We start from the raw sequence: 22,312 nt of genomic DNA, 5'->3' as shown, positions 1-22,312 counted from the left end.
CATGGTCTGAGTTTCAACAAATATTGAATACAATGAATATGAACAAAATGTTTTTTTTCATGTGCAAACATTAGAAAACGTGCAGAGCTGTTCAGTCTATGAACAAGAATGTTCAATGCCAGTCGAATGGGTAAAACATTTCCATCAAAAGTAATACAAAAGAAGCAAATTTACTCCTGTTTCAGGGTTGAAGTCTCCCAGGAAATCAGAAATGACGTCCAGAGTAGGAGATATGTTTGAAACATCAAGGCACCAGGGGTGAACAGTGTCACAGCGCCAAGTACACAGCTTCTGTCCAAATAATGCAATCTTTACCTTATGCAGTGTTCTCTACACTGACCTCAAAGGCAATGATTGGAAAAATCAACATGGCGGAAGCACCACTTTAATCTTTGCTTATACCAGTTTCCTCAAATCTATATGAAGGCATAAACAAGTATATATAAGAAGACAGTCCTTTAATCCATATTCAGTGATGGTCATGGGTACCCCATAACGCTGTGCGCCACATAATCTGGACGACGGATCTGGTGACCTCCACCTTTCTCCACTCTGATTGGCTCGCTCTGAGGAAGAAGCAATCCTGCAGAAAGAAAAGCAACAAAGAATTAGAATTTTACTTTACTTTATTGCTACTGTTAAAGTTGAAGCAACTGACAATGTTCTTGTAAGCACATTTGTAGTGCGTTAAAATACACTGTTACCAGGGCCACTAAGTTAATTTGGGCACTTGACTACTGAAGCTCTCTTAAGGAAGCGTCTCCATGGATTCCTGGGCCGTGAGCTCATAGTTCAGACTTACACACTCTCTCCATGAACACTTGGGAATTCAGTGACCAGTCTCTGTGAATGACACTGGTGTCACATGCTGGTGTGACGGTAGCGATCGCGTCCGTAATGTCGAAAAGTTGAACAGAACAAAAGGATGGATACACATAGCTCTGGTTCTCTAATTGTCCAATTGGCTGCATGTTAGATAAATGCATAAGGGAGAGCTGTGTGTGTGTGTGTGTGTGTGTGTGTGTGTGTGTGTGTGTTTAAAAATACTTGGCTGCCTAGTGAGGGAGAGGCAGGCAGATGTTATTTTGGAAGCTCACATTGCAACGTAATTATGTCCTCAAGTGAGAGACGGTTTGTGTCCTAAGAAGAGTGTGTTGTAGTGGGGCAGACGGTAAGGAAACACTGAAATGACACTCAACCACAGTTCTGTGGTAATAATGACCTCTGGCATGAGCTTGGCTTAGGACAGCGGTTGTCAACCATGTGCCATCTAGACCCAAGAGTCTTCAGTTCCATTCCAACCAGTCACTACAGTAGCTCATTTCACTGATTAGCAAACAACCAGAGAGGAAGGAACTAATCAGTGAAATCAGCTGCTGTAATGTTTGGAATGAAAACCATAAGACTCTTATTGGGTCTTGATGGCGGCTGGTTGAGAAACACTGGCTGGGAGTAAAGAGAAGTGACTGGGGATATTTTCACTTTCATGAGGTGTGTGCTCTTATCCCGAGAGTGAGCTGCTAGGGTTTCAGTGTCTTGAACTTTGATTTGAGACATTTCAGTTACAGGACGGTGTTGTGCCAAAATTTGTACCCCCCCACCTTGGCTAAATTTTGGTGACATTTCACCTAGACCTGAGGAAGGCTTACCTTCACCGGGTCAGAGCGCCTCATCCTCCCCACTGCTGCCCAGGTGCGGTGAGGACAGGTGCCGGTTCCTCCCGGTCTGCACGGCCTGGAGGTTCTTGTAGCGCACCAGCGCCAAGGCGATCTCCGCGTTCCACGCCGCGCCGTCCTGCGGGCACCGAAAGTCAATTTCCTTGCCCGTAACCATGACCACGGTGAAATACACCAGCCCTCGCTTGTACTCCACGCAGTCCACTGTGGCCATGCGCTCAAAACGCAGCTCCTTGGCTTTGGAGCCGCACGCCGCGCTCGGAGCATCGCCGCCGCCTTTGCAGTTGTGCAGGCGCAGTCCCTCCTCGGTGAGCACGCAGCGCTTCTTCTTCCACAGCTGGAGCAGCCCGCTGCTCCGCTTCTCCAGCAGCCCGTCCCTCATCACTTTGACCGGGAGAGACATGGCCACGCCGAGCCGCGGAGTCTGCCAAGTGTCAAATTAAGAAATTGTCTTCAGCAGTGTAACCTGTCAAGACTTTCTCAAGATGAATCCATGAAATCCACATTCCAGATGTTGTCAGTGTCACACATGGACGAGATTTCTTAGTATCTTCTCGTTGAGTTGGGGGATTTAAGTGAGAAAACAACATAGAAAGACTCTTATTATATACTGTACTGCCTATAAACCAAATCCGTCTGCACTGACTGCGCTCCGTGTCTCCGTGCTGGCTGGTAGGCTGGTCCGCCTGGATATGTTTGAACATGCCCGGCTCCTCTGTGGACCTGCTCCCCTTCGACTCGCAGCCCGCCTCCTCCCCGTGACGCCAAGGGATCCGGTCTGTTTATGACATTCCCACGTTTGTGTGTGTGACAGAAAGAGAGAGAGAGTGTGTCTGTGTGTGACAGAGAGTACAAGTAGGCTATAGAGGGAGTTCACAGCATTTAAACGTGTTTGTGTGTGTGTGTGTGTGTGTGTGTGTGTGTGTGTGTGTTAGTAGGACTAGCCTACTTCTTGGGTTTACAGCCTATTTCCTTGGTTAGTCATAGTGCACCTGCTTAGAAGGCTCTTTGCTGTCATTACAAAAACAAAACAAAACAAAAAAGTACAAAATTATATTCCTAGTTGTTATTTCAAACTTACACTCATTAGCTTATATACAGTGCTACAGCTGTTCCAAATGTGTTTATGACAAGCTGGTTTCCTCTGTCAGAGCTGGAATGTGAGTGGGAGGCTGAGGGTTGATAAAGAAGCCAAATGTTGTAGTGTGTGTGTGTGTGTGTGTGTGTGTGTGTGTGTGTGTGAGAGAGAGAGAGAGAGAGAGAGAGAGCGAGAGAGAGAGAAACAGACAGAGAAACAGACAGAGAAACTGTAGGACAAAGAGCAAGGAAGAGAGGTGACATAGCTCTCTGTTATGCTGATGGAGATTGGTGACTCAATAAAGCTAGAATCAGATTACTTTTTGGAAATGCTGTCATTAGTTTAGTGTTTGCTTAGAGATATGCTTTCATGGGGACAAGGCATTTTTAATTGTGACATTTTGGATACTAACAGCAGTTTACTCATCCTGAAATTAGGAGGCATTCTTGAAGTTTCTGTCTAAATTGATTTTTCAGGCACAATAACTCAAAAGCAACTGAATGCATAAAGTAAAATAAAAAAAAAGTAATCGATTGCGTTTTCAAAGCTCACTTCAAAGCCCTGCTATAATGACAGAAAACGTATTTCGAGGTGTACATCACTGTCCCTGACCACCTATGCTGGGAAGGTCAACTGTGGCATCATAATTATTAATAATAATTATTGTTATTTATGTTGCATTCTTGACGGCAACATGACTCTGATCTGACAGGTGAGCATGTGGGTGGGGTGTGACGCTGTAATTCCCCCAACTTTTACAGGATGCATATTTGTCATAGTGTAGTCCCAGTGTGTGTGATGTGTCACTCCACTGTTATGACAGGAATGAATTCAATGAACATGTGTCCTTTCTTGAAACTTTCACACAATCTCACTCTCAAACTTACTTCCCACACACACACACACACACACACACACACACACACACACACACAAAGAGAGAGAGTGACAGAGACAGTTTCGCTCACATGGTCTTATGTAATATTTGAGAAAACAATGCCGTCATTGAAATCGTTGTCATTCTGTTTTATTAAGTTTTTATCATCATGCTAATGTTTGGAATGCATAACATATATGAGTGAGTAGCTTTAACTGTGTTGCATACATCTTGTGATATTAACCTTTCAATTGCAGAAGAGGAGGATAAACTGATAAGAGGATGATGAAGACAATGAAGGTTGAGAGCAGTGCAAATCACTAAAGCAGCGCTAAACAGACAGGTAATGTCCAAGCATATAGTGCAAATAGTGTATATAGTGTAAATCAAGATTTAACACCAAAGCTGAATCACCATAATACAAAGCATTATACCAAGGGGTTTAAAGCCTTTTCACAATAGAACTTGTAATAGAGGAAGCTTTGAATCTAGCAGGTGTCTTGCAGGTGCTTGTCTCATCTGTGTGTCATGGCATCCCTCTGCCCTCTGCAGGTAGAAGACAGTAGTGCAGACTTGGGGAAGCTGTCAGTCCACCTGACCGTGGAGTAGACCACGATGTTCTCTACTGAGTGTGTGCCAGCGCCCCGCCTCCCTGCCCGTAGCCGAATCCCTTGGGACCAAAGTTTTTGGCATAACACCCTGGAGGAGTGAATATGAGAGGTAACGTCACGCTCGACATGACCTGTCACACCGTCAACAGCTTTACATGGCAGTGAGAATTCCTTAGGTGCAGCGCATGGCCTGTAACAAACACGGCTGCAGTGTTGTAATAGTGGCAGTAGGTGGCAGCACATTCTAAACAATGTGTACACAGACGAGCAGAGGCGTGAGCTTCAGCAATGAAACTCTTGTTTGTGGAGTTTCTGAGCCAAAACAATCAAATCCAACATGACTCAAATCCAATATACTCAAAAAAGGGTGAGTTATAGCATATCCAAAATTGGGGAAAAAATGACTGAATACAATCCCTCTTTCACAGAAGGAACACAATGGAAATAAACTTTCAAGGATTATTGTGTTATCGTTGATAATATAATTAATGTGTAATTGAGGATATCCTTCTTTGTTCCGGGCATTCCTTTTTATATTTTATGATTAGCAAATAAACTCAATCAATCAATCAATCAATCAATCAATCAATCAGTTAATCACACATCACTATTTAATACATTTCAGCAGGAAAAGCCTTCATCAGAGCATTAATCTTCAATGAAGGCTTTTCTCACTGAAACCCAATAAACAAGTGAAATGTGAATATTGTATCCAGTCACGGTTTTACCTAACGTTGGATGTGCTACCTCACTCTGTTTTTTTGCATAGTCATACTGTGTAAAAAGAATGATGCATTCAGTGTAAAGGGTTTCTGTAGTAATAGCGAAGTTGCACCTTTGCAGTAGATTTCTCCATCCTTGTCAGCTAGTGTGGTCGACTCAAGGCCCTTCCCACAGATGGCACAGCGGAAACATCCATTCTTATGCCATGCCTGTAAATAAACAGAAGGTAGACAGGGCTGGAAAGTGTGTTTTTGTGCGTGTATGTGTGCGTGTATGTGTGCGTGCGTGTGTGTGTTTGTGTGTGTATGTGTGTGCTTTCTTACACTCCCGGCTCCAATCACTTTCTCAGCGGCATAGACAGACTTGCCGCAGCGTGGGCACTTGTCTGACCCTCCAAACTTCTGAGCCATCCTGGAGGGGTTTGGGTTAGTGGTAGGATGATGAGGACCAGGTCTGAAAAAGAGAAGAAGAATCACATATCAGGCCTTGAGAGAGATCAAGAGGTCTGTGTGTGTGTGTGTGTGTGTGTGTGCGTCACTCACGCTGCATGTGTAATCCCCAGGGACTCGCCCTTGTCCATGCTGAGTGTCCCTGCTCCCTGGCCGTAACCGTAGCCTTTTGGCCCGTACTTCTTGCCGTAGCACGATTTGCAGTACACCTCGTCCATATGAACGGCCACAGTTGTGCTGTCCAAGCTCTTCCCACACACCACTGCATGAGCATACACACATTCACAGTCGCACACGCATGCACACACATGTACATGCACAGACAAACACACACATACGGATACATTATTGTTTTGCATATGTGTGTGTATTCGTGTGTTTAGACAGCAGGCTCCTAAGTGTTTCCTTATATGGAACAGCTCTATTGAACTAGTATGTTCTCATCTAAATTCCTTCACAAGAATGTTCAATTCCAATGCAGGAACACAAATAACTCCACTCTCAACTCCATGAACTCACCCATTTTTTTTTTCAACTAAGGCAAAGGGGGTATTTTTTATTAATTCTATTTTCTGATTTTTTTTTAGCAACACAATTTCTTTGAACTTTGATATCTATAGCTTCTGATAGCTATAGCTAAGAGACAACTTGGCCATACTTTGTATTTTTTTTTTTTTTTTTTAAAGGGAAAATCCATCCTAAAGTGTTTGGCAATGTACCCTGCATTTCTGGGCCCATTGTGTTGTTTGGTGGTGTTTGTTTTTTTCTTATTCACACGGAAAGCTGGCCAAACGTAGAAGACATGATGTGACTTTGAGATATGTGCAGCGCAGCTACAATGGAGTTTGATAGCAGAAACGTCAGGTTTTGATGTCAACTCCTCAGAACCAAAGAGCAAGGGCTTCTTTCTAGACACCATTGACTGATATTTAAAAATCATACTGGGAGAAATCTATCGTAGAAGGGTAGAGATTTCTCCACATACAGTAGCCTCAATAGACCAGAATGCAGTGCAGGCTTCTTCTCAACTGGGAAAACGTAGCACTCTCTCTACAAAGTCATTCTTGGAAATGTAGGAAATCACTAATTGCAGCAGAAGGAGATGAGGCGGGTTAAGGGAGAGCAGTTCACCAAAAAAAGGAAATTACAGCACCTCACTTATCTAACAGTGTATCTAAGGGTGGATTTTTCCTTTAACATCAGATGAGCAACAGTCCACATCAGACTGGTATTACTTGTGGTCGTATTGACAGGTGTAATATGTCAAAAGTTCAAAGGTCTCCACATTGACAGTCACAGGAAGCAGAGAAGAAGAGTTTACTCACTGCACAGGAAGCAGGACTTGTGGAAGCTCCGCCCGTCACACAGAACCTCTTCTGCAAAGTATACTGTCTTTTGACAGCGGCCACACTTGTTTCCTCCTCCAAGTGGCATCCTATAGGCACACGCACACACACACACACACACACACACACAAGCTGTCATCTCACATTGACATTGTCACCTTTGGACACATTCCCAGGGGATGAGATGAGATGCATCATCTCATCTCATCATCACCATAAGAGTGCTGAGATGCGGTCTGTGTTTACAATGGGACTAATGGATGGGAACATCTGTTGGTGTTCAGTGAAAAGCACCATAACTGGCCTCACTGAACTCCTAGAATTGCCGCTCATATCAGCATTTTGTTATGTTTTGTGCTTCTAGTTGAAGATTAATGCGCTTTGTGTATTTTGGCAAATAGAGACACCACACATGGAACAGGAGAGGCTGTCTACAAAGACACAGCGCCGTGACCAAGAGAAATAAATCCTGGCCAGAGACATTGATTATCTCAGTAACAGAGAGGAAGTAAATCAGGAATTAGTGACCAAGGAGAGGTTGGATAGAAAGTGAAGGTGGCTTGCTAAGGTGTCAAATTATGACAGCAGTAAATCAGCAGTAAAACAACATCTTAAAAATCTATTTGCTTATTTCCTCATAAAAGTCAGTTCTTCTCTTGACACTATTTAGATGTCGGTATATGTGTGTGAAGGGGCCCGAATGAAATAAACAAATGGATGAATATAACTATAAATTCCTCTGCACATGATGATCATCAAGAAACACAATACTGTATTTGAAGTTATATTGTTGGAAACCCATTAAAACATCCATATTTGGTTGCCTGTATACTTGTGGCTAAGTCAAACCAGGCCCAGACCCTGTAATTTCACTTTGTGGCTTCTGTGAAATAGGGAAAAGAAACAGGCAAGAGAAATGAAATAGAGGTTTTGACTCAAAACAAACTGGAGAGAGAGAGAGACGCTGCAGACGTGGAAGTAATGTGAAAGCGTGACTAGCTGAGGATTCAGTGAAGCTAAAACCTGGTGTGATGTTGGAGACCCCTTGGCATCCTGCCCATTTCTACCCAGTGTTTCCCGGCATGACCCTCCCATTCCATTCTTGCATATCCACATCCACATTCCTGACCGTGTGAAAGCCTCCCACCTCCCTGCCCCTGTCCCGCACCATCTATTCCCTGTCTGGCTCTCTTGTGTAGACAATACCTCTTAAACTGAGTTGTATGTATTGTATCAGGCAGGTGATGTGTGGGCCAGTTACTGCAGCTTTGATGAAAAACCCATGTCTACCTTATAAGGTCTTGTGGGTGGCGCTGAGGTTTCAGAGCAGAGTGAGAACGTATCGGGCCATTTCCTATCACCCCTGGACACGCTTCCTGCTTTTTCTACCAAGTCAATATAAATATGATCCTGTGACTCATATGCTGCTCCCAGAGAGGACTAGTGATACCAGATTATCTCTCTCTCTCTTTCCCTCTCTCTCTCTCTCTTTCCAAAACATAACACCCCAGAATTAAACATAACCTCACTGCTGTTGACATTAGAACGGTGCATAATGTGCATATGAGCTAATTTTACGGTATTAAATCATACGTTATAGCAAAGTACTGGGTGGAGCAGTTTGAATCTGGCTGCAGCTGCTGCAGTGTGACCTTACTTTTTACTCACTATTTTACTCTATTTGTTTTATAAGAGACAGTTTATAACAGACAGTGAAATCTTAAATTAATCTTGGGAAAGACAGACTGAGGGCGGTTTAGCAATAATTTGATTTTCTCAGGACATTCGCAGCGCTAACTGCAACCAAAACAACTGCAAACAACTTTATTTGATTCTTGAGTTCTTGGCTTTATTTTTAACTGCTCCAGCAGATGTAAAGTGTTCAGTTGTGCTGTGTTGTGGCTCTGCTGCTTTTGCCCTCCTGTCTGTCTGGGGTATGAGTTCAGGAAGAGGCTAGAGGGGTCAAGAGTTAAAGTGACAGAAATGAAATTGAAACAATAGAGACAACTCAATAAACAGACAGCCAGCACACCCACTGAAATCTGAACTGAGTTAAAAGAGCTGAGGGACTTGGTTCACAACTTCTGGGCTACAGTGGTGAAGCAGGAGAAGGAGGTGAGAAACATGGATGCCAGTGAATGATAACAGACGCCAGATACACAGACACCAAATGGTATTTTGATAATTGTTTTATCTATTTTGTATATTCCAAGCCCTGGAATGGAATCCAGAATGAGTGCCAGTGAAACCAGCAATGCAGGTAAGGTTTTTGCGGCAGGGACATAAGGGATGTTTTGACTTGTCATCCATGGGTGCCAGACTGAGAGTGGGTGAGATGGAGGTGGAGAGAGAGAAAGAGAGAGAGAGAGGGAGAGAGAGAGAGAGAGAGAAAGACAATATGAAAAGTAAAAATCTCTAACATCATTGTCCTGATGGACTGTGTAATCTAATATAAAAAAAAAAAAAATCTTCATCTGCCTCTATGCACTCTGCACTCTATGCATTGCCTCGTAACATCTATGTCTTGTCGGACCAGAACTTAGCTTTATGGCACTTACTCTCGTTGTTCTCTCCTGACTAGATCCTTGTTTGTGTTGTACTAAAATCTCATGTGTACGTCGCTTTGGATAAAAGCGTCTGCCAAATGGGAAATTGTAAATTGTAATCATTGTCCAGTTTTTTTTTACTGGAGGTCATATATATTTCTGATGCCATGTGTGATCTATCTCTGTCCTCAAGGTTGGAGATGTATGATGTTTGTTTATCAATCAAAACACTATCAAGAGCTTCTTCCCCTTCCCTGTGTGATATGTCATGTGTCAGTGCATCAGGCCATGCACTCAGATAGAAACTAACAGTTAAACTGGAAAGTTGTATGCTCCTTTGTCGCAAATACATGGGCAACATGCTAAATAGTTAAAGACTGTTGCCTTGTATGTCATTATCTGCTGGAACTTACCACAGTGAGTTAAAGCAAATGCAGTAACAGGTGTACTACATAAAATCTCTCTAGGAAGAATCATTGCCAGTGTAGGTGATAAAGAGCATTCTTGGCACACTAAAATGTGGATTTATGCCATAATTCTGAAATTGAGTGAGTGGGATGTGGTCTACCTGTGTGTTTCCTTTAGGTTTGGCTTGTGTGATTACATTAGAAACACAAGCACCTCCAATGGGTTCTTCCGCTTGTCTGTGTAAGACAAGATCTGTGAATGCTGGCCTGATCTCAGCTTTCTGATGCAGTGTTAGGTCAGGAGTGAAACATCAATGCTTCTCTGTAACCGATAATTGAGTCAGAATACAGTGTTTTATGCTTTTTTATCCTTACGAACACTGCAGTGAAAATGAATTGAGAATCGCCCTGATAACCTGCGTGTTTAGACATGCCAATGCACTTAACACAATGCAGATTGGACGTATCTTGTACTTTCTTGTCAGACAATCAACGGTGACAAAAGAACAGCAGAGTGAAGGAGAGGGAAGGAGTGTGAATTTGGTGCGAATCAGGAAGTGTGTGCGTGAAATGGATGTGACATGTGTAAGCTTTAGGTTGAGTTTAATGTCAGCATGACTTGCCTGCTACTCCTACTGACTTTGTTCCCCACACCAGTGAGCAGGCAGCACACTCTTTGTATTCTGTACAAGGTTTTATCATGCGTTACTGATCTGTCTTAAAACACATTGCGTTACTGTTTAACTACAACTTCCCTATAGCCATACTAGCATGTGACACCGCTTTGCAAACCCTACAGTCCACGATAGCTGTTCAAATAAAGCCTGCTGTGGTCTGTTTGACTGAAAATACCTTTACATTGGCAGATAGGAGAAATAAGCTTTTTCCCCCCAACATGCATCGGCAGAGAGAGTAGGAAATAAGAGAAAGAAAGAAAGCTTAAGCAGTCTATAGGACATAATCAGTACTTACGTGCGATCAGTGGCAAATGTTGTGAGTCAGTGATGATGGACAGGTTGAGGTTTGGCTCCCAGCTCCAAGTCACCTAGGGTGTGTACAGGAAACCAGCAGTCCAAAGTTAGGTGGTGGAGTTCAGTAGCTTCTCTTCCTAACCCAGTGTTGTATTATCGTATTTAAGTTAGTTCAGTCATGCAAATGCACTCAATAATGGTTAGTTTTTGGTATGTGTCTCTCTACTCTCCCACTTTTCCAGATGTGGTGGAAGGGAGGAGCCTCTGATGTTGTTGCTACTTCAGTCTGCAACTTGCGGCGTGTTGAGGAACAGGGGAGTTTCTGACTGACTGAGAGAGAGAGAGGGAGAGAGAGCGAGAGAGAGAGAGAGAAAGAGAGAGAGAGAGGTGTTGCCACACACAGTAGAAATGTATTATATCTGCCAAGGCAAGCAAATAAAAAATAAAGAATGAGAGAGAGACTGAGAGAAAGGGAGATGACAAACTGCACAATATGCAGATAAAATATAGAGAAAGAAAAAAAAGTGATCCACAGAAACATGATACTGTTTGAGCAAATAAAGAAATGTAGAGGGAGAGACTCTGTCTGAATGCAAATTAGAGCAGCGCCAGACAGGAATGCCAGGAAAAACTTACATTTCGAGTATTCATTTTCCTGCAAATTAAAGGCATTTTCTTGCCTCTTCCCCCTTTAGACTCAGACTAATGCAGGCCTCTGAGAAAAATACATGTCAGGCAGATATGGGAATTCATTAATTCACTAATGGGAAGATGGCAAAAACAGAGTAATGTCTGAACGTGTCTGAGGCATGTTATATAATTCCGCACCTTCTATTTAAACTGCTTCTTCTTTGAAGCTAGCTGTGTTTCCCCACATGCATGATGGCACAAGACATTTTACTTGAGGCCCTCAGGCCTGACGGGACTTCAATTAAGCCTAGTCCTGTTGAGCTGGGTGTTGCTATCTACATTGTCTTAGTCTTACAGTTGAAAGTTGCTCTTAAAAGTGACATCTATCTTGAGTTTTATACTGTTGGTTTAAGTTGTCTCTATCCATCTTGACACATTCTGCCAGTCCTGAACTTGCCCTGTGAAGATGAACATAGTTGCATTGTATCATATCCAGTAGCTGCTTGAGATCAGTGTAGTTGAAGGAAACAAAGCAAAGATTTTTTGTTAGACTACAAAGACGCAGCCACAGTGAGTCCACAGGATCTGAGAGCAGAGCGGAGCAAGACGGACTGTGATAACGTTCCAGTTGATTGTATCAAGAATTACCTTTAAAGTTCTTGAGAGAGATTAGTCTTTGAATACTACTTTTACTTGTTGAATACTTTTACTGTTTTTATACTTTTGCAAAATGTACTGAGAATAGTATACTTAGGCTTACTTGTAGTTTTAATGATACTAGAAGTATATTTTAATGAACTTAAAAGTTGTCCAATGAAGTCACAAAAAATTTAAATATATCTAGTACACTTTTAGTTTTTGTGTCAGTCTCAACTATACTGAAAGAATAGTTAACTTAAAGTATACCTATAAGTACATTTTTATAAACTAAAAAATGTCCAATTTAGTCCCACCAAGTAACATAATAGTACACTTAAAAGTAAACTAACAGTTTACCGAAGTTAGCACACTTCTTACAATTAAGTATACTTGAAAAAATACTCTGTATACTACTTTTTTGTAAGGGTTAATTATTCTTGAGTATCTTGGTGTTTCGTTTGGCTATTTTATTCTTGTGAGACAGTGTACCTTTTCATCTCTGTCTAGACGTTAACCTTTCACAGATAATCAGTCTGAAGAGGCTGATGGTAAATCAGCTGTGTTTTATAAATATGACTCAATCTCAGAGCAATTTCAGTCTTTATATTTTATCACCATGACCTTAAATGACCTTTAGGGACTCTTAAATAGCTGTTAAAGGTCACTCAAATCTGCTTAATGGCTGGGAAAGGATTGATAGGAATCCAGTGATTGGCTGCTGTTGGTAGAGAAAGCAGAGAGGATGATGATTATTCAGCTGTAAAATGGTGGCTGGTCCATCTCTGCTGCCATCATGTGGTCATTGTGGGTACTGAACAGCAGTACTGAAGCTACTACACACACACGTGCACACACACACACACACACACACACACACACACACATTACATTGTATCAGGTTGTTCTGTGTATAGTTTGTGTTTGTACTTTGAAAACATAGAATGTTATGAATCTTTACATACAATTTGTGTAGGAAGGATGAGAGATGATGATGGAGTGAAAGTCCAGCGACAGAGTAATTAATACAAATTCAACTCTATGAAAAACGCATGTATTTTTCATCGCATCGAGGATCCTAAACAAAGAGGAGTCATTCAATATGAAGCAGGAGAGGAAGGAAAATGTTGAAATGGCAAATCCAGAAACCAGTGATCGATCAAGTGACTGCACGTTGCTTCATTTGCTGTCCTTGCCACCTTGCTCTGTTACAGTTTACAGATTTCCCATCTAAAACGGAATCTTTTGGATTATGTTACCAAGTCAGATTGTTATAGGTTTTTATTATATACAGAAACGTGCTCCGGCTTGCTGCCGACGTCTACCACGAAGTGCTTGTCCCCAGTCTCCCGGACGTGGAACGGGCCGTCGTTGGGAGGTTGCAGGGGCCCATGGTGGGCGTCATGGCGGATGAAAACGTACCCTGCCGACTGCAGACTTGTGGGGATGTGAGACCGTGGGAGGCTGTGATGCGAAGTGGGGACCGGTGCGAAAACACTGGCATTATCCTGGAGCGTGGTCCGTTGGCGGGCTGCAGACCAGGGAGCTGTGGTGTTAGGGACGAAATCCGGTAGCAGTCCGGCATCGACACATTGTTGAGATGGCGGTAATCGCCGCACGGGCGCCACCCGCCGTTGGGCTTCGGGGTGATGTGGAGGGGTGAAGCTCACGGGCTGTTGGAGCGGCGAATGATGCCGAGGCGCACCATAGTCTCGAACTCCGTCCTGGCAATGGTGAGCTTGGCTGGGTCGAGGCGCCGGGCCCGGGCGTAGACCGGGGGGACGGTGGTGGCGATGTGGTGTTCCACCCCATGCTTGGCGGTGGATGATGAGAAGGTGAGGTCCGGGAACTCAGCAAGAAGACGGAGAAACTCGTCTGCGGCGGAGAGCATGCTAGACAGTCTGAGGGAGTCTGCTCGATCAAGCGGCGGTTTTTGACATCCACCAGCAATCCATAGGCGCATAGGAAATCCGTGTCGAGGAGGGAGACTGTCACTTTCGCCGTGACAAAGTCCCAGCCTAACCGCTGTCCGCCAAAACACAGCTCCACGTACCTCGTGCCATAGGTGCGGATGGGGCTGCCGTTAGCGGCTTCCATGGGGGGGCCGTGTCCGTCAGCCAGGATGTCCACTCTCGATGTGGGCAGGACACTCCTCTGCGCGCCCGTGTCGCACAGGAAACGCCATCCGGAGATGGTGTCTTGGATGAACAGCAGCCCGCCTGCTTGGCTGACGCTCAGGGCCACTACTGAGCGCCACTACTTTGCGTGGTAAAAACACAGGCCGGAGTCCCGCCGCCGCCGAGGAGCTGTTGCTACGGCGGCGACCGTTGTGTCTCCAGACAGTGGTGAAAGAGCTGGGGCAGGAAGCAGTGCGGCCGCGCAGTGTTGTTGACCAGCCAGGAAAAATTTATCAGCCTCCTTGGCTAGAGTGCGGCAGTCAGTGATGGCGGTGTTGGCCAGCGCAGCCCGTACCTGGGAAGGCAGCTGTCGCAGGAACAGGTGGATGAAGAGGAAATCGGGTTTGTGCCCACCCAGGAGATCCAGCATCCTGTCCATGAGCTCAGACGGCTTGCTGTCGCCAAGGCCTTGCAGAGAGAAGAGCCGGCTAGCCCACTCGGCGTCAGAAAATTCAAAAGCTTTCAACAGATGGGCTTTGAGTGTCTCATATTTATCCTGCTGCGGGGGAGTTTTGAGGAGGCTCATCACTCGGGATGCAGTTGAACTCTCGAGGGCCGACACCACATAAAAGTATTTTGTTTTGCATTTTATTTTCATCCGCGGTGATCTCCCGAAGCGTGAACTGCGCTTCCGTCTGGGCGAACCAGGCCGAGGCCGACGATTCCCAGAACTCATTAGTCATTAGTCGCCATGTTCGTGAAGAGCTGTCTCTGGAAACATCCAGCAGACAAACATCGGGGTCACCAGTGTAGAAGTGGCAGGAATGTAGAGACGGACAACTGCTCTCGTTGACTACACCAACTCGTGTGTCATTTATTGCAAACCAACAGAGAACCAGACAATTTACATGCCGCTGCCCAAAACACAACAAACCTACGTTGAGCTGACTTTGCTCAGAAAAACCAGCCTTTCTTAAAGGGACCGTGTCTCCCTAACCCTGAAAAGCACACAATATAACTGTGTGTTAAACATACCCAAACCACAGATTATGGTGAATAATGTCCATAGAGTCCGCTACAATATATTATTTGGGAAAGAATAGCTTGTTTGGGAACATGCTTTAGCCAAGCTGTCCATGCTCTTCTGACTGATAGGGGTACTGACTCCCCAGGGCCTCAAGCTGAGGGAGGGCATAACTTGTCTGACCTAAAATGCATTTTGTGGTCCTCAAGTGTATATTTATAAATGTTTTATTCTTCACATCTCTCTGGTTTTGAAACAGGGTTTGGTTGAAACAAGAAACAAATCTCTCAAAAACGTGATACAGAAACTGTTATCTGAGACTGAAAACTGGAAACTGGAAACTGGAACAAGCAGGAATAATGTCTGGCTAGTGTTTTTTTCCTGTGCAGACTAAAACAAAACTGTCCTCCCTAGACAGATTTTGAACAGGAGACTACTGACTTAAGTTTGCATTTTGATAGCTGATTAGCGCTGTCAGGGAAGTGCCCAAAACCCCTAATTTCAATTAGGATGTGTTCGATAACTGAACAATAAATGAATGTGTGGAGGTGTGTTTGAGTTGTGGATGGGTAGACATGGATGTTTGTCATAGATGGAATAATGGTGGTGTGGGGATGAGAGGGAAGAGGAAGGGGGCCCAGAGTCACCTGCTGTGCATGGGGCCCATAATTCCGCCCCTGGTGACCAGAGACTTCGGGTTGTGAATCGGAAGAGTGTAAAATTACACAAACAGGACGGCCGGAGCAAACAATGAGAACAGAGAAGCAAGAGTTACAAGAGAAAATGTAGCACAATAGAGACTTAATAGAGACCTGTGTTGGTGAGGTGTGGTTGTACGTGTGTCCTCCCTGTAATATGCTCATGTAGTGACACATCAGTCAGTATATCATCAACAGTGCACTTGATTAACTGTATTTAAAGACGGGTTTATTACGTGTTTAAAAATAGTCCTGTGATGCACACGCCCGCTGACAAGCTCCAGACGTTACATCTTGATGAATTGAGCGGTACTCCCCTTCAGGCGCGACCAAAACCACTATAACTGGTTGATATGCACGCACATAATTCCTCTCGAAATGTCTTGTATGCGGTGTAATGCCTCGGCAGCCGCAGCTTCTCAAAACACGTGGAAGATGTGGGAAGCACGGCCTCGACTATTTCCACCTTCATCTCTTTGGCTGGCACCTCCCACCCGATCCAGAACTTCAGGAGGCTCTTCAGCTCAGCAGACGACGCTGTATTAAAATAACAGCTGTGGTCAGAACTGAGGGGTGAAATGATTCTTCAGAGTAGATATCACAGTAAAACAATACGTACCATCTTCAATAAATGTTCTCAAGTAACCGGACACTCGACACACATCCAGGACCTCAGCCTCATCATCTTCCTCTTCCACTCCGTAGATTTCATAGATGACAGTGATACATGATGGCCAGACGATAGAATCCATGACCATCTACAATCAGAAATGAAACCCTAGCTGTATATAAAATAATATTCAACTCCCTGATACTTGTTTTTGGACCATTTTGTATTAAAAAGAAGCCTCCCAGGAAAATATAATAGATCCGGCCTTGCTGCTGTACCTGCGGTGTGACTTGTGCCTCTGATTCCCTGGGAAACAGGATGGGGATTACATCTCTTCTCCGGATGAGAAGTGGCCACAGTCCTGTCTCCTTTAACCCTTTTTGGAACTGATTGATTTGCCGCATCGATCGCCCGATAACCTGCAGCAACAACACAAGACATAACGCACACAAATGAATCACTATTCTCCTCTCTGTGCAGTAATTGTGTGAATTTTATCATTTCTGCAGCTTCTGCTGCATATGCCTGTGAGTAAAATGTGGATTTGTTTGTTTGTGCTTCGGCTTGCTAATTTCCTTAAAGATATAATGAAAAAAACACATATAATGACAAAGGGATTTGGTGAATTTAAGGCTAGTTTGAAGAAAATAACATCAGATGACAGTGGAGTAAATAGAAGTACTTTCACATTACAGCATGCAGGAGAAGCTTTTCAAACAGCCATGTCCTGTTGGTGGCATTCGGTGCCGGGAGATTCCAGGATTGACAGAGCTGAAGAATGGAATCCAATTCTTTTACCTCAGCTTCTTCTTCGAGCTAGAGGAAGATACAATGAAAAACATACTTCATTCATGCAGCATACTTACAGTATATTGAATTGTTGAGTCTTGTTTACCCAGTGACCGATGGAGTCAGTGGAGCAGAAGTTGCAAAGAGCACAAATAGTTTTCATGTGTCGGCCTCAAGGCTTGAGGCTGCAAGCTGCAAGTAAACCCTCACATTGCTTCAGTACTTTCAGACTGTCAAAGATGATATACTGAATTCCCCATTATGCTCCATTCTCACCATTTTCAAGGCATCACGAAGGTCAATGTCAGGGCAGTCCTCTATCGTCACAGTGGTCGTCTCCAATGAACCTCCGAAGAGAACGTGAATAACGGCCGGGCTGAGTCCTGGGAAACTTGGGCCGCCATGCAAGAAGGAATGGCCAATCATTCGGCCCGCTACGGCGAACATGTCATGGTCAAGCAGTGCATCTGAAGCTGAGGGAATCAGGTGATCAGGCTGGCCTTCAAAGACTTTGGTGATAGCTGCACTCCCTGTAGCAATGGTGAAGTGAGGATTAATAGAAGATTGAGAGCGCAAGACTAGCGGCAATACTGAATTAATGTGCTACAGATAGAAAAAGATTTGAATTTAGTTTGAGCATCAGTATGAGTGGTATAGTATGGTAATTCTAGCATATGACATTCTACTTAAAGGACTACACCAACTTTTTGTTAGTCCCATTGGTCACTTTGCCCAATATCAAACGAGAGGATTGGCACCAAAGTCATCTCTGTGTCTCTGCATACAGCATGTTAAGTGATCGCAGGTGACTAGCATTATCCAAATTATGAAGATAACCCTTTTAATAATACAAAATGGGTATTGGTTTTTATTCTGTTTGGATTAACAACTTCTGAAAGCAAAATCTCGATCTTCATAATTAGTGAGGTCCATTGCGAATTAACAAAAAAACTTCACTCTCTTCCTGTGTAAACAAAACAAGTTAGGCTTGAAGACTTTTGCCATTGAGAGTTCATTCTTTGTGTTGAATTTTATACATATCTTACCAGTCCCTTAAGCCTCCCAGGTGTAGATGTGTGTCGTTAAAATTAAGTAACTATCCAGCCTTAGAGCTGCTACAAGTTCTCATTTTCTTACTTTCAGGATAATGCTAATCACCTACGATTAGGCTACTTAACATACTGTTTGCTAAAGTGTTACCATGCACCCCAGGCAGAGCTATCTACCAGAGACACAGAGATGATTTCGATGCCTCTTGTCAAATATTGGGTAAGGTGACTAGTGGGTCAAACTCCCCAAAAGTCGGTGTAGTTCTTTCATTAGATAGTCTCAGCAAGGACTACCAAACCTGGTTGAAAAACAAGCTTTTTTTTAAAATTATAGGCCTCATTTAAGCACATATGTCTAACCTAAATTGAAATGGAATCCGCTTCTAAGTTTGAAGATCACTGTGGACATCATGTGACGGTTTACCCCATTTCCTTTTGCAACATCACCTGTGAACAAACATACATTTCAGACACATTTATACGTAAACCACTTACTTGAATACCATTGTGCTGGGTGTGTCACCTTTCAAAACAATGTAATGTCCTATACCTTCAAGATTGCATGTAAGTGGCGACGCCCACTGAACGTTTTCTCTCCTGTAGAATGTGACTAAAGCTCGATCTTGGTCCTCCTTGTCTTCTCTGATGTCCACACTTAGACAGAGACTACGTGAGTCATTGTTGCTGTGGAGAAGGTCATGTGAAAACAGCAAGCCAGCTCTTTTTGGATCTGACACTGCTCTCCATTCTAGTAAAGTACCAAAAAGAATAACACAAGAAAATAGGCTGTTTGAAACATGCAAGCAGTGTGTGTGTGTGTGTGTGTGTGTGTGTGTGTGTGTGTGGTGTGTGTGTGTGTGCGCGCGCATATAGTTGCACTATAACACCAGACATATGGTAGATTAATGAAAAATGTACCGCCTGTGGTACCTGCTGCATTTTCTTCAGTTTCTTCCGTTTCTTCCACTTCCATATGTACTGACCCATACATGCCGGACGGGTCAAACAGTAAAAGGAAGCAGGTGCGACAATCTGAGAGAAAACAATTCATAGTAAGTTAGAAATGGAAAAAATCCATCCGTCTGCGCTTCTTGTCACTGTCACAATCAGCTCAGTGCTGTGGGATGTAATTATCAGTCTTGTGTTTAAACAAGTCTTTGCAAGAGTATGTCCAAATGCTGGTCCACCATTCACAGAGGAATGCTGCATGACATCATTTCTTGAAAGTGACTTCAATGCAAATTTTAAGAGAGAAGTTTGTGTCAACCGCACAACAATCTATTCGGACAAGACGTATCACATTTGCATGGTGTTTCCTTTCCCGAAATTAGACAATGCAACCGTGTCACTTTTTGCGTCTACCTAGACCTCAAATAGAGTTGAAATTTGTTGTAAAGGTCTGTAAATATATGTGTAAGTACCTGTTATTTTCATATCATTGCATATTGGAAGAGAGCATATCCGTGCACAAAGAACAATTGATATATAATTTGATTTCCATCAAATTTTAAGAAGAGAAAAAAAAAGAAAAAGTCCGCTACTGTGTGTGTGTGTGTGTGTGTGTGTGTGTGTGTGTGTGTGTGTGTGTGTGTGTGTGTGAGTATGTGGTGTACTGTATGTGAGTTTGTATAGTTGGTGCTATCAAAGTCATAATAGTTGTGAAAATGAAGAATCATTTTAAAACCACCAGCTTTAATTTACGGACATGACCCTGTTAATGAGTTAATGACAGCTTATGGGTTTTATGTTTTAGGTCTACATCTGTTGGCAGACTATTATTAAACATACTCAACATGGAATAAAAAAGTGCAAAGGAGGGAGTGAGCAGGAAAGGAAGTAAGGGGTGTGGCCTTGAATAAATTTAGTTGCGCACAAATGTTAATCACCTGTCCCCATAATCAAAATAGCAAAGTCCATACGAAAAAAAGCACATTTGTTCTACGCTTTCAACATTACACTCCGAGGTCAGATCAAGAGAGACAGAGCCATGTTAATAATAACAAAGATACATGCAGGCACTGGAGTATGAGAGGGAAAGAGAAAGAGAGAGAACGGTCCGAAGGAAGTCGTAGCTGCTCTTACCTGTGATGATCTGTGTCTGTGTCTTCTCTGTTTGCTGTCAGAGCTGTTATTGGGGCTGGGGTGGGGATTTTAACTCCCAGTGGTCTTTAGCACGGCTCTCCAATCCTGAACGGCTAAGCTGGTTAAACTTGTCAGTACAGGTATCGTAACCAGTAAGGAGCCTGGCCTAGGGCATCTAGGTGTGTAAAGTGAGGATGACAGTCAATAGATTCCACATACATCCTACTGACATGTCACAACAGTCTTCCGCCAGCTATAGGAAAATGCATACATGGAAGAGAAAACTTACTACTTTTACTCGTGCCTCCTCTTCACTGACTATATTCAATTAAATATCTAGTTAAAAGAAATTCCCTGAAATCATGACCCAAAACTGATGAACAGATGTCAGTCTTTATTTCCACTGTCTTGGCCATGCAGGTATGATGATGACGATCAGAAAAACACCCACACAAGAGAATAATGCTCCTTTACCTTTTTGTCGATGCAATGCTTCAACCAAACCAAACTAAGCGTAATCTCTTTCCTGTAGCACTTTGCGATCTGCTTTGACTGATTATGACATAATGATGATATTTTATCAGAACTGCTTTTCAGTTGTTTCTTATTAATCCCTTAAGGAGAAAGTAAAACTGTGTTGCTGTTCAACACAAAAGTTCTCTCCTAACTACTAATTACATTCTTAAACAGACTTTGCTTCCATTTTTATTTCTTGTATCGTATGAATAAAGTAGCACTGGCTGTTATGAAGTCAGAAAACAGATTCATTTTCAGAACAATCCCAGTCTTTACACTTGATTACTCAGGTCATTCTTTAATAAACTCCTCTCCTCCAAAATAACTTTAGAAGGTCATCTATTCATCTAAACAATATAGATTCAGACACAATACAATGTACTATTTCAAACCCAATATCCAGGTCTCTCATTTAGTCATCTTAAAGCATAGAGACTATACAAAGAGCAAAGAGGATGTGATGAACATTAGAGGATCTGGCCCCAACCACCTCCATTAACACCTCTTCTGGCCTTTACTTATGACTTTAGAGTGAGCATATATCATAAACAAATATTTGTGATAAATATATGTGAGGTTTTAGGTATTTTTCTTTGGTTTCAGACTTGTGATTTGTGACTTTGCTATTCTGAAACCAGCCTGTTCTCAAGTTAAACTGGGCTTTATTACATATGTTCAAATAAATAAGTTTAGGATTATCAGAAGGTAATGCAGTGGTTGTACAGGGGGGAGGGGAGCCTGAGATGAGGCTTTAGAAAGAGAGCATTTTCACTTTGACACCATCAAGGAGTAACAGTGGAGTCAGAGGCACAGTCACAGAGACTCACTCAGGATGTTGGAGTACTTTGGTTAGGTGAATGCTGTGGTAAATATGATGACAAACTTTCCCGGGAAACTGCTGACTTCAACATAAGCTGCATTAGCTTTTTTTTTATTTTTCTGTTTACTCCCACTGCTGCTCCTTTTCTCTTCCCTTTTTTCCTTGTTTTTTCATTTCCATGTCTGAGGCCCCCAGTGCCAGACAAACAACATGTTAGAGAAGCAACCCCCCACACTAACACACACACACACACACACACACACACCATCCTTCCAGATGCCCTCGGGGTGACAGTGGCACAAGTGGCCTATTGTCACAACAGCGTCTGTCAGGACATTTCTCCCAGGGGGACGATCATGCCTTGGGGACATCAGATTAGCTATGACATTAACCCCCCACACCCCCACTCCTTCCCCCTGACACACACACACACACACACACACACACACACTCCTACCCATAATCCCTCTGTTACGAGTCACTTCCCGTTTCATGAGGCACAGAGACAAAGCAACAGATCATGTGAGTGTGTTTGTGTGTGTGGCTGACTGCTGTGTGTTTTTCAGTGCATGAGTTCCACAGATTTTACTCCCAATAGGGAGCTGGAGAAGACAGACCAGCAACAGAGGCCTGAAGACTTTATTGTGAGTATTTGGA

General features: G+C 43.3%; 2 protein-coding genes across 2 annotated transcripts; both read right to left on the bottom strand.

Moving 5' to 3' along the window:
- phlda3 (pleckstrin homology-like domain, family A, member 3) lies at positions 1–2,348 on the bottom strand. Its single transcript, XM_071540572.1, has 2 exons — positions 1,650–2,348; positions 1–583 (listed from the first exon to the last, which is right to left on the bottom strand). The coding sequence occupies exon 1, from the start codon at positions 2,077–2,079 to the stop codon at positions 1,660–1,662; it is 420 nt and encodes a 139-aa protein (XP_071396673.1). The 5' UTR covers positions 2,080–2,348; the 3' UTR covers positions 1–583; positions 1,650–1,659.
- A 1,423-nt stretch (positions 2,349–3,771) lies between these two features.
- On the bottom strand, positions 3,772–10,948 carry LOC139661978 (cysteine and glycine-rich protein 1-like). Its single transcript, XM_071540571.1, has 6 exons — positions 10,686–10,948; positions 6,740–6,849; positions 5,508–5,676; positions 5,289–5,418; positions 5,078–5,174; positions 3,772–4,330 (listed from the first exon to the last, which is right to left on the bottom strand). The coding sequence occupies exons 2-6, from the start codon at positions 6,846–6,848 to the stop codon at positions 4,254–4,256; spliced, it is 582 nt and encodes a 193-aa protein (XP_071396672.1). The 5' UTR covers position 6,849; positions 10,686–10,948; the 3' UTR covers positions 3,772–4,253.
- Between the last annotated feature and the right edge of the window lie 11,364 nt (positions 10,949–22,312).

The sequence above is a fragment of the Centroberyx affinis genome, unplaced genomic scaffold, assembly GCF_046629955.1.
Source record: "Centroberyx affinis isolate AG114_WGS23_722 - 3 ecotype Tasmania unplaced genomic scaffold, CSIRO-AGI_Caff_v1 ptg003687l_1, whole genome shotgun sequence".
NCBI lineage: Eukaryota > Metazoa > Chordata > Actinopteri > Beryciformes > Berycidae > Centroberyx > Centroberyx affinis.
This window is presented reverse-complemented; position numbering and strand designations above follow the sequence as displayed.

Bases quoted from the DNA above. Each gene is read 5' to 3' on its own strand.
- LOC139661978 (XM_071540571.1), bottom strand. From the start codon at position 6,848: ATGCCACTTGGAGGAGGAAACAAGTGTGGCCGCTGTCAAAAGACAGTA. The intron at 5,419-5,507 runs GTGAGTGACGCA...TCTCTTTTTCAG, and splicing joins CTGGGGATTACACATGCAGC to ACCTGGTCCTCATCATCCTA. The intron at 5,175-5,288 runs GTAAGAAAGCAC...GTTTATTTACAG, and splicing joins AAGTGATTGGAGCCGGGAGT to GCATGGCATAAGAATGGATG.
- phlda3 (XM_071540572.1), bottom strand. From the start codon at position 2,079: ATGTCTCTCCCGGTCAAAGTGATGAGGGACGGGCTGCTGGAGAAGCGG.